At 43.1% G+C, this 14,666-nt stretch overlaps 1 protein-coding gene across 1 annotated transcript in view; it reads left to right on the top strand.

Annotated features, from left to right (window-relative positions):
* Window positions 1-14,666, top strand: part of rims2a (regulating synaptic membrane exocytosis 2a) — a 203,935-nt gene that overhangs the window by 176,977 nt on the left and 12,292 nt on the right. Inside the window, 1 exon segment of the mRNA XM_061716044.1 lies at window positions 3,640-3,884. Coding sequence (XP_061572028.1) covers window positions 3,640-3,884 — 245 coding nt within the window.

The raw sequence follows: 14,666 nt of genomic DNA, 5'->3' as shown, positions 1-14,666 counted from the left end.
CCTGATTTTAACAGACCCCCACCTCTCCTCCTCTGTAATCAGCCAAATGCACGTTATCAAGCATTAATACAATGTGACAAACGAGCGTCGACCAGTAGCCAGTAGACCCGTCTCCATTTTTGCAAAAGGGGAAGAGTCAGTAAAACGTGGTCATTGTGGAAATCTGCACCATTTCATTTTAAACTGCAGTGCTTTTTTTTTTCCAACAATATCTTTATTTGTTTTTCAAAATCTTTCCAATGACACAAAAATAAGAGTGCTCTTACATAAAAGGAAACACATCAAGGGCCGCTGAATTATTGTCCAGCAATCGAATTATATTCCTTACAACTCAAATATTTATAAGATATCATAAAGCAACACTCAATTTAGGTTTAAATGAGAAAAGGAAAGAGAAAAAGAAAGAAAAGAAAGAAAAAATAAATAAGTAAAACCCCAAACAAAACAAAAAAGTAACAAAAATCAGAACAACAAAGGTTTCTCTGTTTTTGAAGGGTTAGCCAAAAGTATTTCACCGTTGTGCTTAATTCAGAACTATAAACTCAAATATACAATTCACATAATAAAGAAATCAAGTATCGAAAGAAAGTAAATTATTTTAGAACCCTGCAGAGGATCACTAGTAGCTACGCCTCATCCGCCCCAATCCCCAGACCGCTTAAATCCACACTCTCTATAAATTCCATAAAAGGACCCCAAATGTTTTGAAACAATGATAGTTTGCCCTTTATAATATAAGTGATCCTTTCCATAGGTAATGTTGTAGACAATTCCTTAATCCAGTTATTGAATGTTGGTTTACTGGTACTCTTCCATGATAGTGCTATGACTCTTTTTGCAAGCAGTAAACACAAATCCAGGGCAGTGATTATTTTTCTAGACACAAGATGTCTAACAGGATATAAACCTAGGATAAACAGTTTAGGGTCAAGAGCAAATTTTTTACCTAGTATAGTCTCTAAAGCTTGTTTAAGAACGTCCCCTTCTCCTCTCCGCACCTGATACACACGTCAGGGATGGCACCACTATACTTTTCTGGTGTTACATACTGTATGTCCTCATTAGCCAGTTATATTGCAGTACTTTGAGACTTGTATTGGTAGTTTTTGTTTGTGCTTTAGCACACGCTTCTTCCCAGTCCTCTGAGGGCAAGTCCTCCTGTAAATCTTCCCTCCAGGCATTTAAGCTTCCGTGAAGAAGACTCAGAGGACCCCTCTGCTAACAAGCTATATCATTTGGAGATAATTCCTTTTCCAAAGCAGTCATTTTTCTGCAGTCTTATTGTTGCATCTGTCACAGCTGCCTTCCTTCACCGATTCTGACCACCGTAATGTCTGATTGATGATCCGTCTTTCATTTCTTTAGTCTGCTTCTCCCACCTTTGGAGTTATCTTCCGTGTTGCTTTCGGGTCTTCCAAACGAAGCCCGGCACAGACGTTCCCGTTCACGGATGCTTGGCCTCTGCGTCTGGTCCCCTGATTTTATGCGATGGACATCTTTAGGGCATCTTTCCAGCATCTTGTCGGGTGTTGTACAGCCAGCTTTGATGAGCCAGCACATCAGATGCTTTAACTGTCGGTAGCACATATCATGCAGTGACTTCACCTTAAATGATCGAGGGAAAGCTTTCTGCTCATTGGGTTATGCTGCACTTAAAGTTGGTTGCTGAAGGTCGTCTTCCTGATGGATCTGGGCAGCGGCTCGGACTCGCCTCACATCTCTGTGCTAGATCACTTCCTGAAGTTGGCATCTTTTTGCCTCTTTTGGATTTTTTTTTTTACCTGATCTATCTAATATGAAGAACATTTTAGTATTGGCACTTTTTAAATCCTGATGAGTTGGATCAGTGATTCAGTGTCTCGCCCAGCTTGATATCATCCCTGCAGAAGCAGTGCTAATGATTGGTCCACTGAAAGACTGGAGTTGAGGGATCAGACTTATGCACGACAACGGGCTAGGGGGAATTTTGCTGCGCTGATACAACTGATGTTTCAAAGTTAAAACATTTTAATTTCCAAGACGCATGCAGTTTTCAGGCAGTGCACAGATTACACTCCGTTGTGAATGTTATTTTAATCAGTAGCTGGTGCTTGACTCCTCTTGTGTTACTTCCACGTTCCTTCCGGGCTTTGTTCATCTATGAGTCATATCCCTACTCATCATCTGCATTAATGTCTGTCAGACACCTCTATGTTGTGCAGGGAGGTAAATGGACGGAAATGAACCCTTCAGAGTAGCTTTCATGATGAGGCTTGTCTGGCTTTGCCTGTACGGCTCTGGGCGTATCCTTCCAGTTAGCAGCTGGGTAACTCATTCCTGTGAGATGTGTCTCACGGCAGTGAGCGCTGATGGCGTATCTTAGCGAGAACTTTGGCCCTCCAGCTGTTTAGTCCCTGGGGGATCTCTAGGGTCACTGTTGATGTGGCGTACATCATGCTATTGGTCCTCGCAGACGTCCCAGGAGAATTAGGATGCAGCTCCCCATGTACATCATTAAACCAAACCCTCTGAAGGGACTTGCTCAACTAGCATCAGTAAGAGGGGACAGGGATTTCAGGGACCCACCGCAGTTGAGATACTCAGTCTCAGGTCAGACGCCCTTATTAGGGCGACAAAAGGAGGGCCTTTTTTCCCCCTAAACGTGCCCCAAAAGTCACCAAATTTTGCACGCAGGCCAGGCCTGGCGAAAAATTTGATATTTAATGGTTTGCATTAATGGGCATGGTAAAATGGCTCAACAGCGCCCCCTTGAAAACTTTGTGCCTCAAGCCCCACAATACAGTTTGACGTACATGCATGAAAATCGGTACACACCTGTATCATGTCGCAACTTAACTGCCGAAACCGAACAGGAAGTCGGCCATTTTCAATTAATCGTGTAATTTTGCCGCAATTTATGCCATTTCTTTGGCCGCTTCTTCGCCCGAACCGTAACGTGCACCCAGGTGTGTTATACATCAAAATGTGCATCTCGATCCTGCGACGATGCGCATTACTTTTCTCAGTCAAAAGTGTTACCGTGGCAACGATAGATGTCAAAAAGCGCCCCCCCCCCCCTTCATCTGATTGGCCCATATTTGATAGTTCCTATTTTCTGCCATAACTTTTGAATGGTTTGACATAAAGAGTCGTGGGTGGTGTCATCGGACTTAGTTTTGAGTCCTTGACCTTTATTGGTGAAAATTGCACGCGCGAGGGCCCGTTCATCGCTGCTTGCAGCTTGAATTTTGTATGTAATTCCAATGATAAACACACAAAAGCAAATAATCTGCACAGTAAACACTCACTGGCCGCTTTGTCTGCTGGTGTTATATATCAGGTGTACCTAATAAAGTGGCCAGTGAGTGTATTTTAGCATATCCACTATTGCAAGAACATACATAGAGCAAGCAGCACATTTTGATCAAACTTAAACAGGAAGTCATGATCTCCTGTACCTAAACTCTGTCCTTTTCTCCCTTTCACCTCACACCTGTTCATTTCCTGTCCTCTGTTTCCTACTCCATCCTCTCCTCTCCTCCTGTCTTCTCCCTCATCGCCTCTCTTTTCATGCCCTCCCCTCCCTCTGCATCCCCTCTCCTCTGCCATGTTCTTCCTGATGTGTCTTCACCTGCACCCTTCAATGGTGGTGGCTGACAGTGACTTTGCATCCAAAACTACAAACAGGCAGACGGACTCGTCCGCCGGGATGAACATGACCAAGAGCACGAGCGTCAGCGGCGACATGTGCAACCTGGAGAAGACGGACGGCAGCCAGTCGGACACGGCGGTCGGCACGGTAGGCACTGACGAGAAGAAGCGGCGCTCCAGCATTGGTGCCAAAATGCAGGCCATGGTTGGCATGTCGCGCAAGAGCCGGAGCACCTCGCAGCTCAGCCAAACAGGTAGGGCATCCAGTTGCACCGCTGCTCTGTTCTGTGTGCTGCGTGTTTTCAGCGTGCGTCCGTCCTGTTGTCTCTGTCAAGTCTGTCCTGCTCTGCGCTAGATATGAAGTACTAATTCTGCTATTTTCCAGTTCTTTCTTTCCCCCTATCTATCCATTTACAAGGGCTCTGAGCATCTCCTGACCTCAAGACGTAATCATCATGTGTCCTCACAGCATTTCTCTTTTCTCTAGGTGACCTGGATCCGAGAAGGTTATTTCTTTTCCACCTTTTCTCCCCCTTCTATTTAATATGATTCAGTAGCTTTTTCAAGGAGAAAACTAATCATTTATTTTTTTCGCCTCTGTGAAAATAATGTGTCTCTTTATCCTGGAAAAGCTGCTCCTTCATAATCCATGTGCTCATTGCAAAATTGCATTTTTATCACCTTTTCTCATGTTGTGATGTTTTTCTGTGTTAAATACGACCCCGCAGTTTGGCCGACTGCATTTATCTGTTTGCGAATGGATTTTTTTAAATGAGTGTGCAAGCTAAGACAAGAGTGCGTGTGTGATATTTACCTTTTCAATGAACCGAGTGCAAGATTTGATGTTTTCTTCGGTAGTAAAATGTGCTTCACCTAACTTTGCGGTTTATTTGGATCCATATTTGAGCTCATTTCCTCCTCAGTAATGCTCCATAGCAATCTGAAAGGTGTTGCGTCTGCCTATCAGATGCCAGACGGTGCGTGAAGGTGGCGTGTGTGGATGTCTCTGGGTGACAGATTGGGGTCTGGTCCCTGGTTGAGGCTGTGGCTCCTCTGAGAGGACTCAGAATGAATTCTTTTTGCAACGTTATGGCGGTCAATGATTCCGTCTTGGTATTAATGCCTCCTACTCTGATCCACCAGGAGAGCATGACAGAGGGACGATAAGGTAAATGCATGTGTGCAGAGATGATGAGATGGGAGAGAGTGGAGCGAGAGGCTGCACTCACGTGTCACTCGGATGCCCTGCTGCTCATGAACTGACCGGTATCTGGGCTACCGGCTCGCCTCGCCGGGTAAACAGCTGACACTGATCGCACCAACAAGACAGTTAGCGGTTTTTTGGCTTTCCAACATCCTGTTCGGTTACTAATTGTTGAAAGATCTTCTTTTGTTGTTCACTGTCACTGATGGCTTTGTTGCAAGATTCTGATTTTTAATTTTGCCAATGCCCTGATATTTGTTCAGACTTTTGTTTTTCTGAGGGTAAAGGAGTTAATATGGGTTCATAGTTAACAGACGTACACGTGCATTCTCTTACGCACAGTCTGAGCTGCCTGAAATCAGAGGAAGCTATCAATATTTCACTCACTTACTCTTGCGTGCATCACGTGGAGCTGTTGAGTGCACACATATCTACTATTCAGCGTCTCAGAAACCTATTTGGTCGTGTACCGCCGTGCACACTTCCAAGTTCCTTTGTGCCCTATTTTCCTGCTCGCTCTTGATCCGGAGAGACTCGTGTCTTACATCTGGAGAAAGTTGTTTGTTGGTTTGTTTTAACCGCTGCGTGTGCACCGCCGACGGCCGGTGGAGGCGGGGAAGACCGGCCAACCAGCACAGTTCCGGCTTTGACACACACGAGGCTGGTCTAATGGGTTTGTGTGGACACAGTCTGCAAGTCATTCCGGCTCTTTAATCTTTGCTTTCACACTGCAAGGCACTTCACTTCTCTGTTAATCCAAATGATTTTCTATTGAATAATAGTCATTTTAGGAATATCTGAGGCAATGCTCAATTTTCCAGTTCAAAGCATGCAGCGGACACTAAAATGATTTTTTCCTGCATACATGTGCAATCCAAAGATGCACATACAGTATATCTCTGCCTGCGGGAGCAGGTGGGGAGGTAAACCAACTATCAGTCAGCTGCAAGAAGACATTCAGCAGATTATGTGCTTGTGAAATATTTACAGCTAGCTGAAACCAATGAAATAATAAGTTCACATTTTGCATGTATGTACAGTATACAGGACAGAAAATTAGAATATTGTGTTTTTGTAATGCTCTTAAAAAAACAAAAATGTCATACATTCTGGATTCATTACAAATCAACTGAAATATTGCAAGCCTTTTATTATTTTAATATTGCTGATCATGGCTTACAGCTTAAGAAAACTCAAATATCCTACAGTATCTCAAAAAATTAGAATATTCTGGGAATCTTAATCTTAAACTGTAAGCCATAATCAACAATATTAAAATAATAAAAGGCTTGCAATATTTCAGTTGATTTTTAATGAATCCAGAATGTATGACATTTTTGTTTTTTTAATTGCATTACAGAAAATAAAGAACTTTATCACAATATTCTAATTTTCTGAGACAGGCCTGTATACCGTATGTAGTTATTTATTTTAGACAAAGAGGAAGTCGTTCAACACAATAGACTGCAGAGAAACACGTTAAAGCAGCGCTCTGCTTCTTAGTCACTCGCTGGTTATATTTTTAGAAGGAAGAAATAATAAGTATGTGGTTTCTTAGTGACAGAAAACTAACACGGACGGCGTTGAGCTGGTTTGAAGTTGGACATCAACGTGATTTCACTCAGGAATGAAATGCCTTTGCATTAAGGCTGATTATCGAGCCGAGTCAACCTGTTAAACAGTTCCCGTTGTCATTGGTCCGTCCCCGACCGAAGGACCTCAGCACAGCCCGCTCTGCCAAAGCCACTTAGTGACAATCAATATATTAATCGATGTACGTACTTAAGTCTGTGTATTTCTTAATGTTGATTCACAGCAGCTGCTCTTTCGGCAGCTGCAGCTCCGGCCCCGATTCTGTTTTCAGTTATTCATGGAAGCATATCGGGTATGCAGCTCTTTGAGCCTTTAAGATTTATTCAATAGTGGAATAAAATTGATATCAAGTAATTATTTTATACATAACAAAACATAATTACTAAGCAGTTTTTCTTCCGTTTCTATAAGATGGCTAGCGGTATCATAATCCATTTCCGTCATTTTAGCCCATAAGGGCCTGATTTTACATCCGGTGATGACCCAGAAGCATAATGAACAGTGAGCAGCATCCGGAGGTGATTTAAGCTGAGAAAACGCAGGAAAATCAGCTTTAATACATATAAACAGGTGAGGCTGCCTGAGGTTGATGAAAAGAAAAAAAAATGGGAAGTAATGGGGGGCTTTTAAATATAATAAACTTGTATGTGTTACTCTGAGTATTCCAGTGCACCTCTTCCTCTCCGCGTAGCTCTGATTGTGGTCGGTGAAGCATCCAGGCTCTGCCTGCAGTCAAATCTTTGCTCAGTTCACCAAACTCGCCCCAAAATAGCTAAATGTGTACGGCACAGAAGGCGACGCACTTTTTGACCCCTCGTCGTCTCAATCATCTTCCTCTCACACCGCCGACATATACTTCTGAACCTTTAAGCTCCCCTGACAGGATGTTTTATACGAGGTAGAACAGCTGAACCCTGAGCCCCCGGCCGGGGTAATTCATCCTCGGCGTTGAGTTTGGTGCCGATCTCAGCAGTTCCTCGGCTGGCAGAGGTTGCTCTTCATCCTCCCGTGGAGCTGGAGCGGACATGCCGCTCTCAGGATGACGCATGCAGAGAACACAGCAGCACTTGGACAGTGGCGGCGAGCGTGCTGCGTCCTCCTCCTGCACGCCATTTATGCCCCTCTGTCACTGGGAACGCTTGTTTGCTTGAAAATGTAAATTCAACCATATAGAGTCTTTATTTAAGTCAAAATAGAACAGAGGCCACGTATACTGTGTGTGATATTTTGATAACGGTAAGATACAGTATATAAATGTTCCACAAATGCATGGAATATGTTTTCTCGTCTGTGTTTTAGAGTTTCTCAACTATCTGGGTGTCATTTTCCCTTCAGGGTTTTTAAATGGGTGACAGGGCTGGACTGCAGGCACGTAGGTTTAGCAGACTGAATGACTCTGTGTGTGTGTTTGTTTTACTGAGAGTAGAGAAGTCTCATGTTTGTTAGTCAGCCCGAGCTCTTCAGTGAGCCATCTCTGCAGTGACCTAAATACATATCCGCACATGACGCGTCGGAGCGGAGCTGATTTTATAAGATCACGTTTATATTTCGTTCACAGAATGGGCCATAACTCGGTTGCCAGGTAGCTCTGCTGCGTGAGCAGGTGCACGGCGTTCAGGAGCCGTCGCCCTCATGCAGCCGGCCACGTTCACGTCCAAGCCTGGTCATCCTGCTCTTTTCTCCTTTTCCCCCCAAGTTTCATATCGAAATCCTTTCTAAAAACTCTACAAATCATATTCAAAGCGAGAACTGATTCACTTCCAGGCAATTTACAGAAAATGTTTTGTGACAGGGAGGGGGGTTATAATTTAAGAGGAAAATTTAACTTAAAAAAAACAATGTGTTCATTCTAAAAGGAAAAGCATGTGTTTCTCAGTTGTTGGAGTGGATCTATGGAATGGGTTGGGTGATGGGTTGAAGCAATGTACAAATATAAATCGATTTAAATTTGTACATTTGTACAAAAAGGAAGTTCTGGGAAGTTATTTGATTGAGTTATTTTAAGGAAAGTTTGTGTTTGTTAGCTGGTTAGGTGCAAAGGCACAACCAATGGGAAAATCTGTAGCCTAATAGGTAAATTAGCAGCTATTTATCATTAATATTTATGTTTAATTTATAATAGAGGTAACAAAGGGGCAGGGTTAAATACGTTTTACTTCTACCTGCTCCTTTTCGGACACCGTTTTTTTTTTCCCTGTTTGTACCTGTTTGTATTACGTTTTTTGTTGTTGCTTTTTTACTGTATGTTTTGAATTTGTTTTAAAATTTTATATTTTTCCCTTACGTGTTCGAAATAAAACTTTCAATCAATAAAAGAAAATAAACAAAATCCCACTATAGAGACACAAAAAAAAGAAAACAAAATATATATATATATATATATATATATATATATATATATATATATATATATATATATTAAAAAGAGGGTTAATATATTAAAAAATCCCCAAATGTTCCACAATATGAGACATTAGTCATCGCTGTTAGCAGCTGAACCAGTAATCACCCACATGACTCCCTGACCTTTACGTCACCAGTGTTTACACGGTGGCCTTTTACTTTTGATATCGTTCATAGTTCCTGAGTCTCGTTATTTGCCACAGTCCTCCTGTGATGTTAACCGTCACAGTGACCTCTGGATCCTGTCATGGTCTGGTCAGCCCGCCGTCACAAGGACATCCTCCAACATGGCAGCATTCTGTTTCAAACCAGAAGGCGTGTTGGTAGAAATATATTTCTTCAATTTTTTTTTTTTTTTTTGATTTACAAGCCGGAATCTGATTATCAGCGTTTGTTATGGTTTTTAAAAAATGGCGATAAAGCTCGACGGAGAATGAAACTGCACACATTTTAACGGCTTCTCTGGGTCGAGGTCTGCTAATAAGTTCTGCTAAGGACCTTATTTGTATTCATTTGGCACCTAAATGAGCTCACTACAAAAGAAAGATGGCGGTTTATTGGCCGCCCTCGCCAAGACGGGGCAGTTGCTGAGTGTTTTTCGCCCGTAGTGTGATTTGTGCTGCACATCCTTATATGTCCAGGTCTTGGGCTGAGTCACTCATCAGGATCCAGTTGTGTCGTCCCACGCTTCTTGGACATTCTTCACTTCCAGGTCTAAAACTGGACTTCCACTTTGCATTCCTTTATTTAAACTGCTTCTAAAAATACTGCGTGGACTTCCTCTTGAGACTGTTATGTGTTCAGATGTTGACGGTCTGCAGCCGTCAGTCACGGAGGAAGTCGGGGAGAAGACTGCGGTGAGCAGAGCCACGGAGCATGAGCGCGACGTTTCAGCCCGACTGGATGAAGGATGCGCTTCCTCTTCCACTTTGAGAAGCATATGTTCCCGTGACACGTTGGTTATAAACTTCACACGCAGCAGAGCTTTGTGTCTCTGTTTGCGATGACTGTAATAAAAACCAGTTAGCATGACATCAGCTACTTCTATCCATTTGTTTTATAAATGTTGGCAGCGTCCAGGGCCTCCTTCACTCCTCCAGGAGCTCTCCATCTGTTGCAGCTTCAGTGTTGTAGTAAAGGGGCGGGAGGCGGCCAGGGATCCAAATATCTACTGCTGTTCATCTGTTAATGAACCTGTTTCACCTCAGTGTCCATTGAAGGTGGGAAGATTTCAGCTAAGATGCTAAATGTATAGCGGGACGGTTCATGTTCTGCAGCTACGTTTCTGTAAATTATAACAAAAGCTAAGCACAAGAACTATGATTGGGTCCCAAATAGGGCTGAAACGATTCCTCGAATAATTCGAGTAATTCGATTACAAAAAATGATCGAGGAATTTTCTCTGCCTTGAGGAATCGTTTAATTTTGCAGCTCAAAGCAGGTATTTCGCCCGGACTACATTTAATGCGGCACAACGCGCTGACGCCGCGTACGTTAAAGGGGGAAGAAAGATGCGGCGGATATGTTTGGTTTTAGTAAAATGCCGTGCTCAGGCAGTCTGCAATGGCCCAGACGGGAGACACATGTAGTTCAGTGCTTAACTTTTATTTTTAATCCACTCTATATTCTTCTGGTCCGTTCTCCTATATGTTCCCCCTCTAAAGCCTGATTTATGGTTCTGCGTTAAATTGACGCAGAGCCTGCGCCGTAGGGTACGGCGTAGGCTCTGCGTTGTTGTAACGCGGAACTATAAATCAGCCTTCACCCGGTACATACATAGGTTCCTCTAAACATCTGTTCCCGCTACAGTTTTAACTAAAAGAAAATGTGCTCCAATACAGCAGGTCTCATCATTTTATTTTGAACACTGCCAAAACTCAAAATCTTAAAGACTTTAACTTAAAACTTAACTAGAACTTAAAATTTGCTTGACACAAATGAAAGTTCAATTGAAACACGTGGGAAAAACATCTAACCTTTTTAACTGATGTGTGTTATCAGGTGTAATGGCATTTTTAGGTTAGAAATAAGAACATTTCTTGGTAAGATCCTTAGTTTTTTGAGTGAAGGCAGTGGATTTGGTCGACTGGTGTAAGTTCAGGGTTTTTAAATGCACAGCCATTAACCTACTGTATTATATAATGTAGTCTTAGTAATGTCAATTAACATCTTATGTACATTTATAATTGCTTTTTAACTAAACAAAAATATGTTTTATCCGATTACTCGATTAATCGATGGAATTTTTTGTAGAATACTCGATTACTAAAATATTCGATAGAGCTTGAATAGGAGGCAACTGGACTTCTATTCTCGTCTCTTGAACCGTTCTAGCTGACTGGTGAAGAGTTTCAGGGTTAACATCCATTCTTTCCTGAATGGCATTGACACACAAAGATGGCTCCTTTTACTTCTCTCTCGATCCATCCGTCTCGTCTGCAGACATTATTGTCCTCAAAGAGGCTCTCTTATGCTCTGCCTTTCCTTTGAGGACGTATTTTCTCCTGCGTGTGGGTCTCTGCACTCGTCGCTGCACTCCACATGCAGCATATGCTGCATGTACTGTGCCAGTGAGTGTGTGTTTGGGTGTTTGGTCCTCAGGATGAGCCAGGAGAACGAGAAGATAGGAGCCATCTGTGTTCAAATGGGAACATGCAGCATCAGAGACAGGAGGTCGCCGCAGGTCTCACCTGTCCCGCCCTTAGAATACAGCTAGTGTAGTCTCATCAAAGTCCTGATTCCCTCACAGAAACGTGGTGTGTGGACACAACGGCCAGCGTTTGCTCAGTATCTTCCTGTGGTGGTTAACCAAATAGACCTTGAGACTAAACTCAAATAAACACAGTAATGAATCCAGCAGCTGCAACGAACGACGAACAGTCAGATGTGGTTCTGAGAGGAACCTGGAGCAGACGTGAGTGGTTAGCGGGTCGTTGGCGGCTGCTGGTCCTGCTGCAGGTTAGGGGAGAACAGTGGGGAGACCGCTGGTTACACACTAGGGCTGGGTGATATGGACCAAAAGTCATATCTCGATATTTTCTAGCTGAATGGCGATACTCGATATATTGATATTTTTTCTGTGCCATAATTGGGGTTTCCCCCAAAGCATTATACAGTAGCATAGCATCTCTGTTAGCTTCATTTTTTTCTGAGGCAAACCCTAAAAAAAACAGTTTTAATACAAAGCCTCGTGCCAAATGTCACACAGGTTCCTTTATTAACAGAGGTCTGCACAATATCAAAATGTATAAAACAAATGAAATAAAAATAAACTGCCTGCATATATAGAATAAAAATGCTTCTTGAATAAAATGAAACAAATATCTCTTTCCTGCATAACAATTAAATTAAAATACACTGTGCTATTAATACAATATAGACAGTAACAGGCAGACTTTTCCACTGAGGTTGACAGTTGTGCAAATAACAAAACATTTGTGCAAATCTCAAATAAAACATTCAAGTCAATTTGTCACAAAATAAGCTATATCAAAATCATAAAAAGAAAAAAAAAATTGTAATCGATATAAACGATATTGTCTCGTACCATATCGCGTTATATATTGACATATATTAAAATCTCGATATATCGCGATATATTTATTTATTTATTTATTTTTACATTTTTTTTCCGTTTTTTTTTCTTCCTTTTTTCCCTTATAAATATCAACAGTCACGTTCCATTACAGACCTAAATGTGTACTAGTCTGTGCATATCAATAAATATATGTGCAATGATGCGCATGTCTGTTGTTCAATACAACTGCGTCAGACCAAGCGCAGACACAAGCTGCTCTGATCCAGATGGGTGGAGTTGGAACAAACTGTCACAATGTCAAGAGAACGAGGCAGATTCAGGAAATTTCCATCAGGGGATAAAAAAGAAAAAAAATAAAGAAAATGGAAGAGTTTAATGCCTCTCTGAAAGGCTCGTCTGATAAATTTGTTACAAAAATCACCGATCCGACCGGGTCTCAAGCAGCCGTGGGGCCCCGCGTCGAGGCAAGCCCAGATGATGATGAGGCAGGGGAAGGTATCCAGTATTTTGCTAATTGGAGAGTTAAAATTGCGCATATAGACACCCGATCCGACCCAAAAAAAAACAAAGATTTCGCACGCGTGAGCCCCCCCCCCAGCCATTTCGCACAGGGCCTCACAAATCTCCCAAACGGCTCTGCCCAGCCCTATTACACACAACACTACTGATGCAGATTTAACACGTTATGAAGTGAGGGTCAACTAAAGTAACTGGCCATAACATGATTCGACACCTTATTTGGTTAGCAAAGCTATTTCCCATAACAATTCTCATCGTGTTTGCAATTAACCCGGCAGGGGAAGCTACAGATCCAGGCTGCAGGACTGGCCTCCGTCATGCAGGCAGCAAGGAATGTAAACCGAGTGTTTGACGAGCTCTGCACATGTACTCCTGGGTATCCTGGAGTGCGTTCCTTTAAGTGCTCGTATGTGTCTGTTTGCATAAATCTGTGTGTGTGAGTCCCAAGGTCGGAGCCCTCCATTAGACCGTGTTTACAGCATTTAGGGCTAGAGATCCTGACGCTGGCGCTTGGCCGGGCCGGGCCTCATCAGTCAGGAAGACCTTTCCGCCAGCGTTCCCCATCCTCCTGCCCGGCAGAGCTCACGTACCACTTGTCTGTGCTGTTGTTGTGGACCGAGCAACATTTTTCACATTCCTGTCTCCTGAGCTGTTGGATGGTTCCAGTCGCGCTGCCATTTTTGTCACGGACCCCGAACGGGAGCAGATCTGTTGTTCAGGGTTAAGCTACGCTTGTCGTGAAATCACAGAGTCCCTTTAAAGTCTTAAACAAGTTTCTTTAAAGCAACATTGCTTCGTGTTAATGGCCTGTGGTGCAACTGCGATAAATGTCCAGACGGTACCTCACGATCTACCCCAAACTGATTTAACTACTGATTTTACTACTTTTCCCGAAACACATTCCAGTTTGAAAAACTTTCCTTCCATTGGCTTCGTGAAGGTTATTTTCTGCTTTTCCGTACATCCTCGTGCGCCGACCTTGGTCAGATTCAGTGTACAAAGACTGTAATTAAGCCTCATTTATCCCCGGTGATGTCGTCAGGTGATGTTTATGAAAATTCGCCACTCATGGTGGGTGGATGTGTAAGAATAAACGGTGTCGGAGGAGAAAAGGGTGAAACCGCAGACACGTGCCGATGCGATGCTGGGATTAATAGGCACGTGCGCTTTTGGCACGTGAACCGAGATAAAAAGGCGAATGACCTGTTCTGCTGGGTCTTGGTTGATGTGGGTTATTGTCCAGGCTGCCACGGTAACCACCCTCCTCTGGAAGCAGTCAGTGGGGGAAGATGTTCAGAAATACTCCTATTCCATTTGTTGGATTAGTTGTTGTGATGATGACCTGGATCATGTGTTCAACAACTTCCTGACACTATGTTCAAAATGTAACATTCACAACGTTGTCTCTGTTTTTAGGCTGTTTTTCTCTCTGTCTCTGAACGTCTGCTTGCATCCAAGCTCACAGCGGTCTAAGAAAAGTCAGATCTGAGACCAGGCAAAGCCGAGCAGGGAAACTGCCAGTTATTGATGATGTCACCTTGAATTTTGCAAGTTTGGAGCTGCGATCCCTAGCGGTAGACGAGCCGTGTGTCTGAGCAGCTGATGGCACCAGACAGGTCGACCTGCCATCAAATTCTCCAGTCACGGGTCACATGACTTTGACTCCAGGGACCCCAGACTCATCAGAATGGGGTCATTTCACATCAGCCTCCTCCAGGTCCTCGCCACTCCACTCAGCAGCAGAAAAAGCTCCCGTCTGGAGTCTCTGAAGACTCAAAC

Source organism: Cololabis saira, chromosome 3 (assembly GCF_033807715.1).
Source record: "Cololabis saira isolate AMF1-May2022 chromosome 3, fColSai1.1, whole genome shotgun sequence".
Classification (NCBI taxonomy): domain Eukaryota; kingdom Metazoa; phylum Chordata; class Actinopteri; order Beloniformes; family Belonidae; genus Cololabis; species Cololabis saira.
The sequence above is the reverse complement of the archived record's forward strand: the minus strand, read 5'-3'. Positions and strand labels throughout refer to the sequence as shown.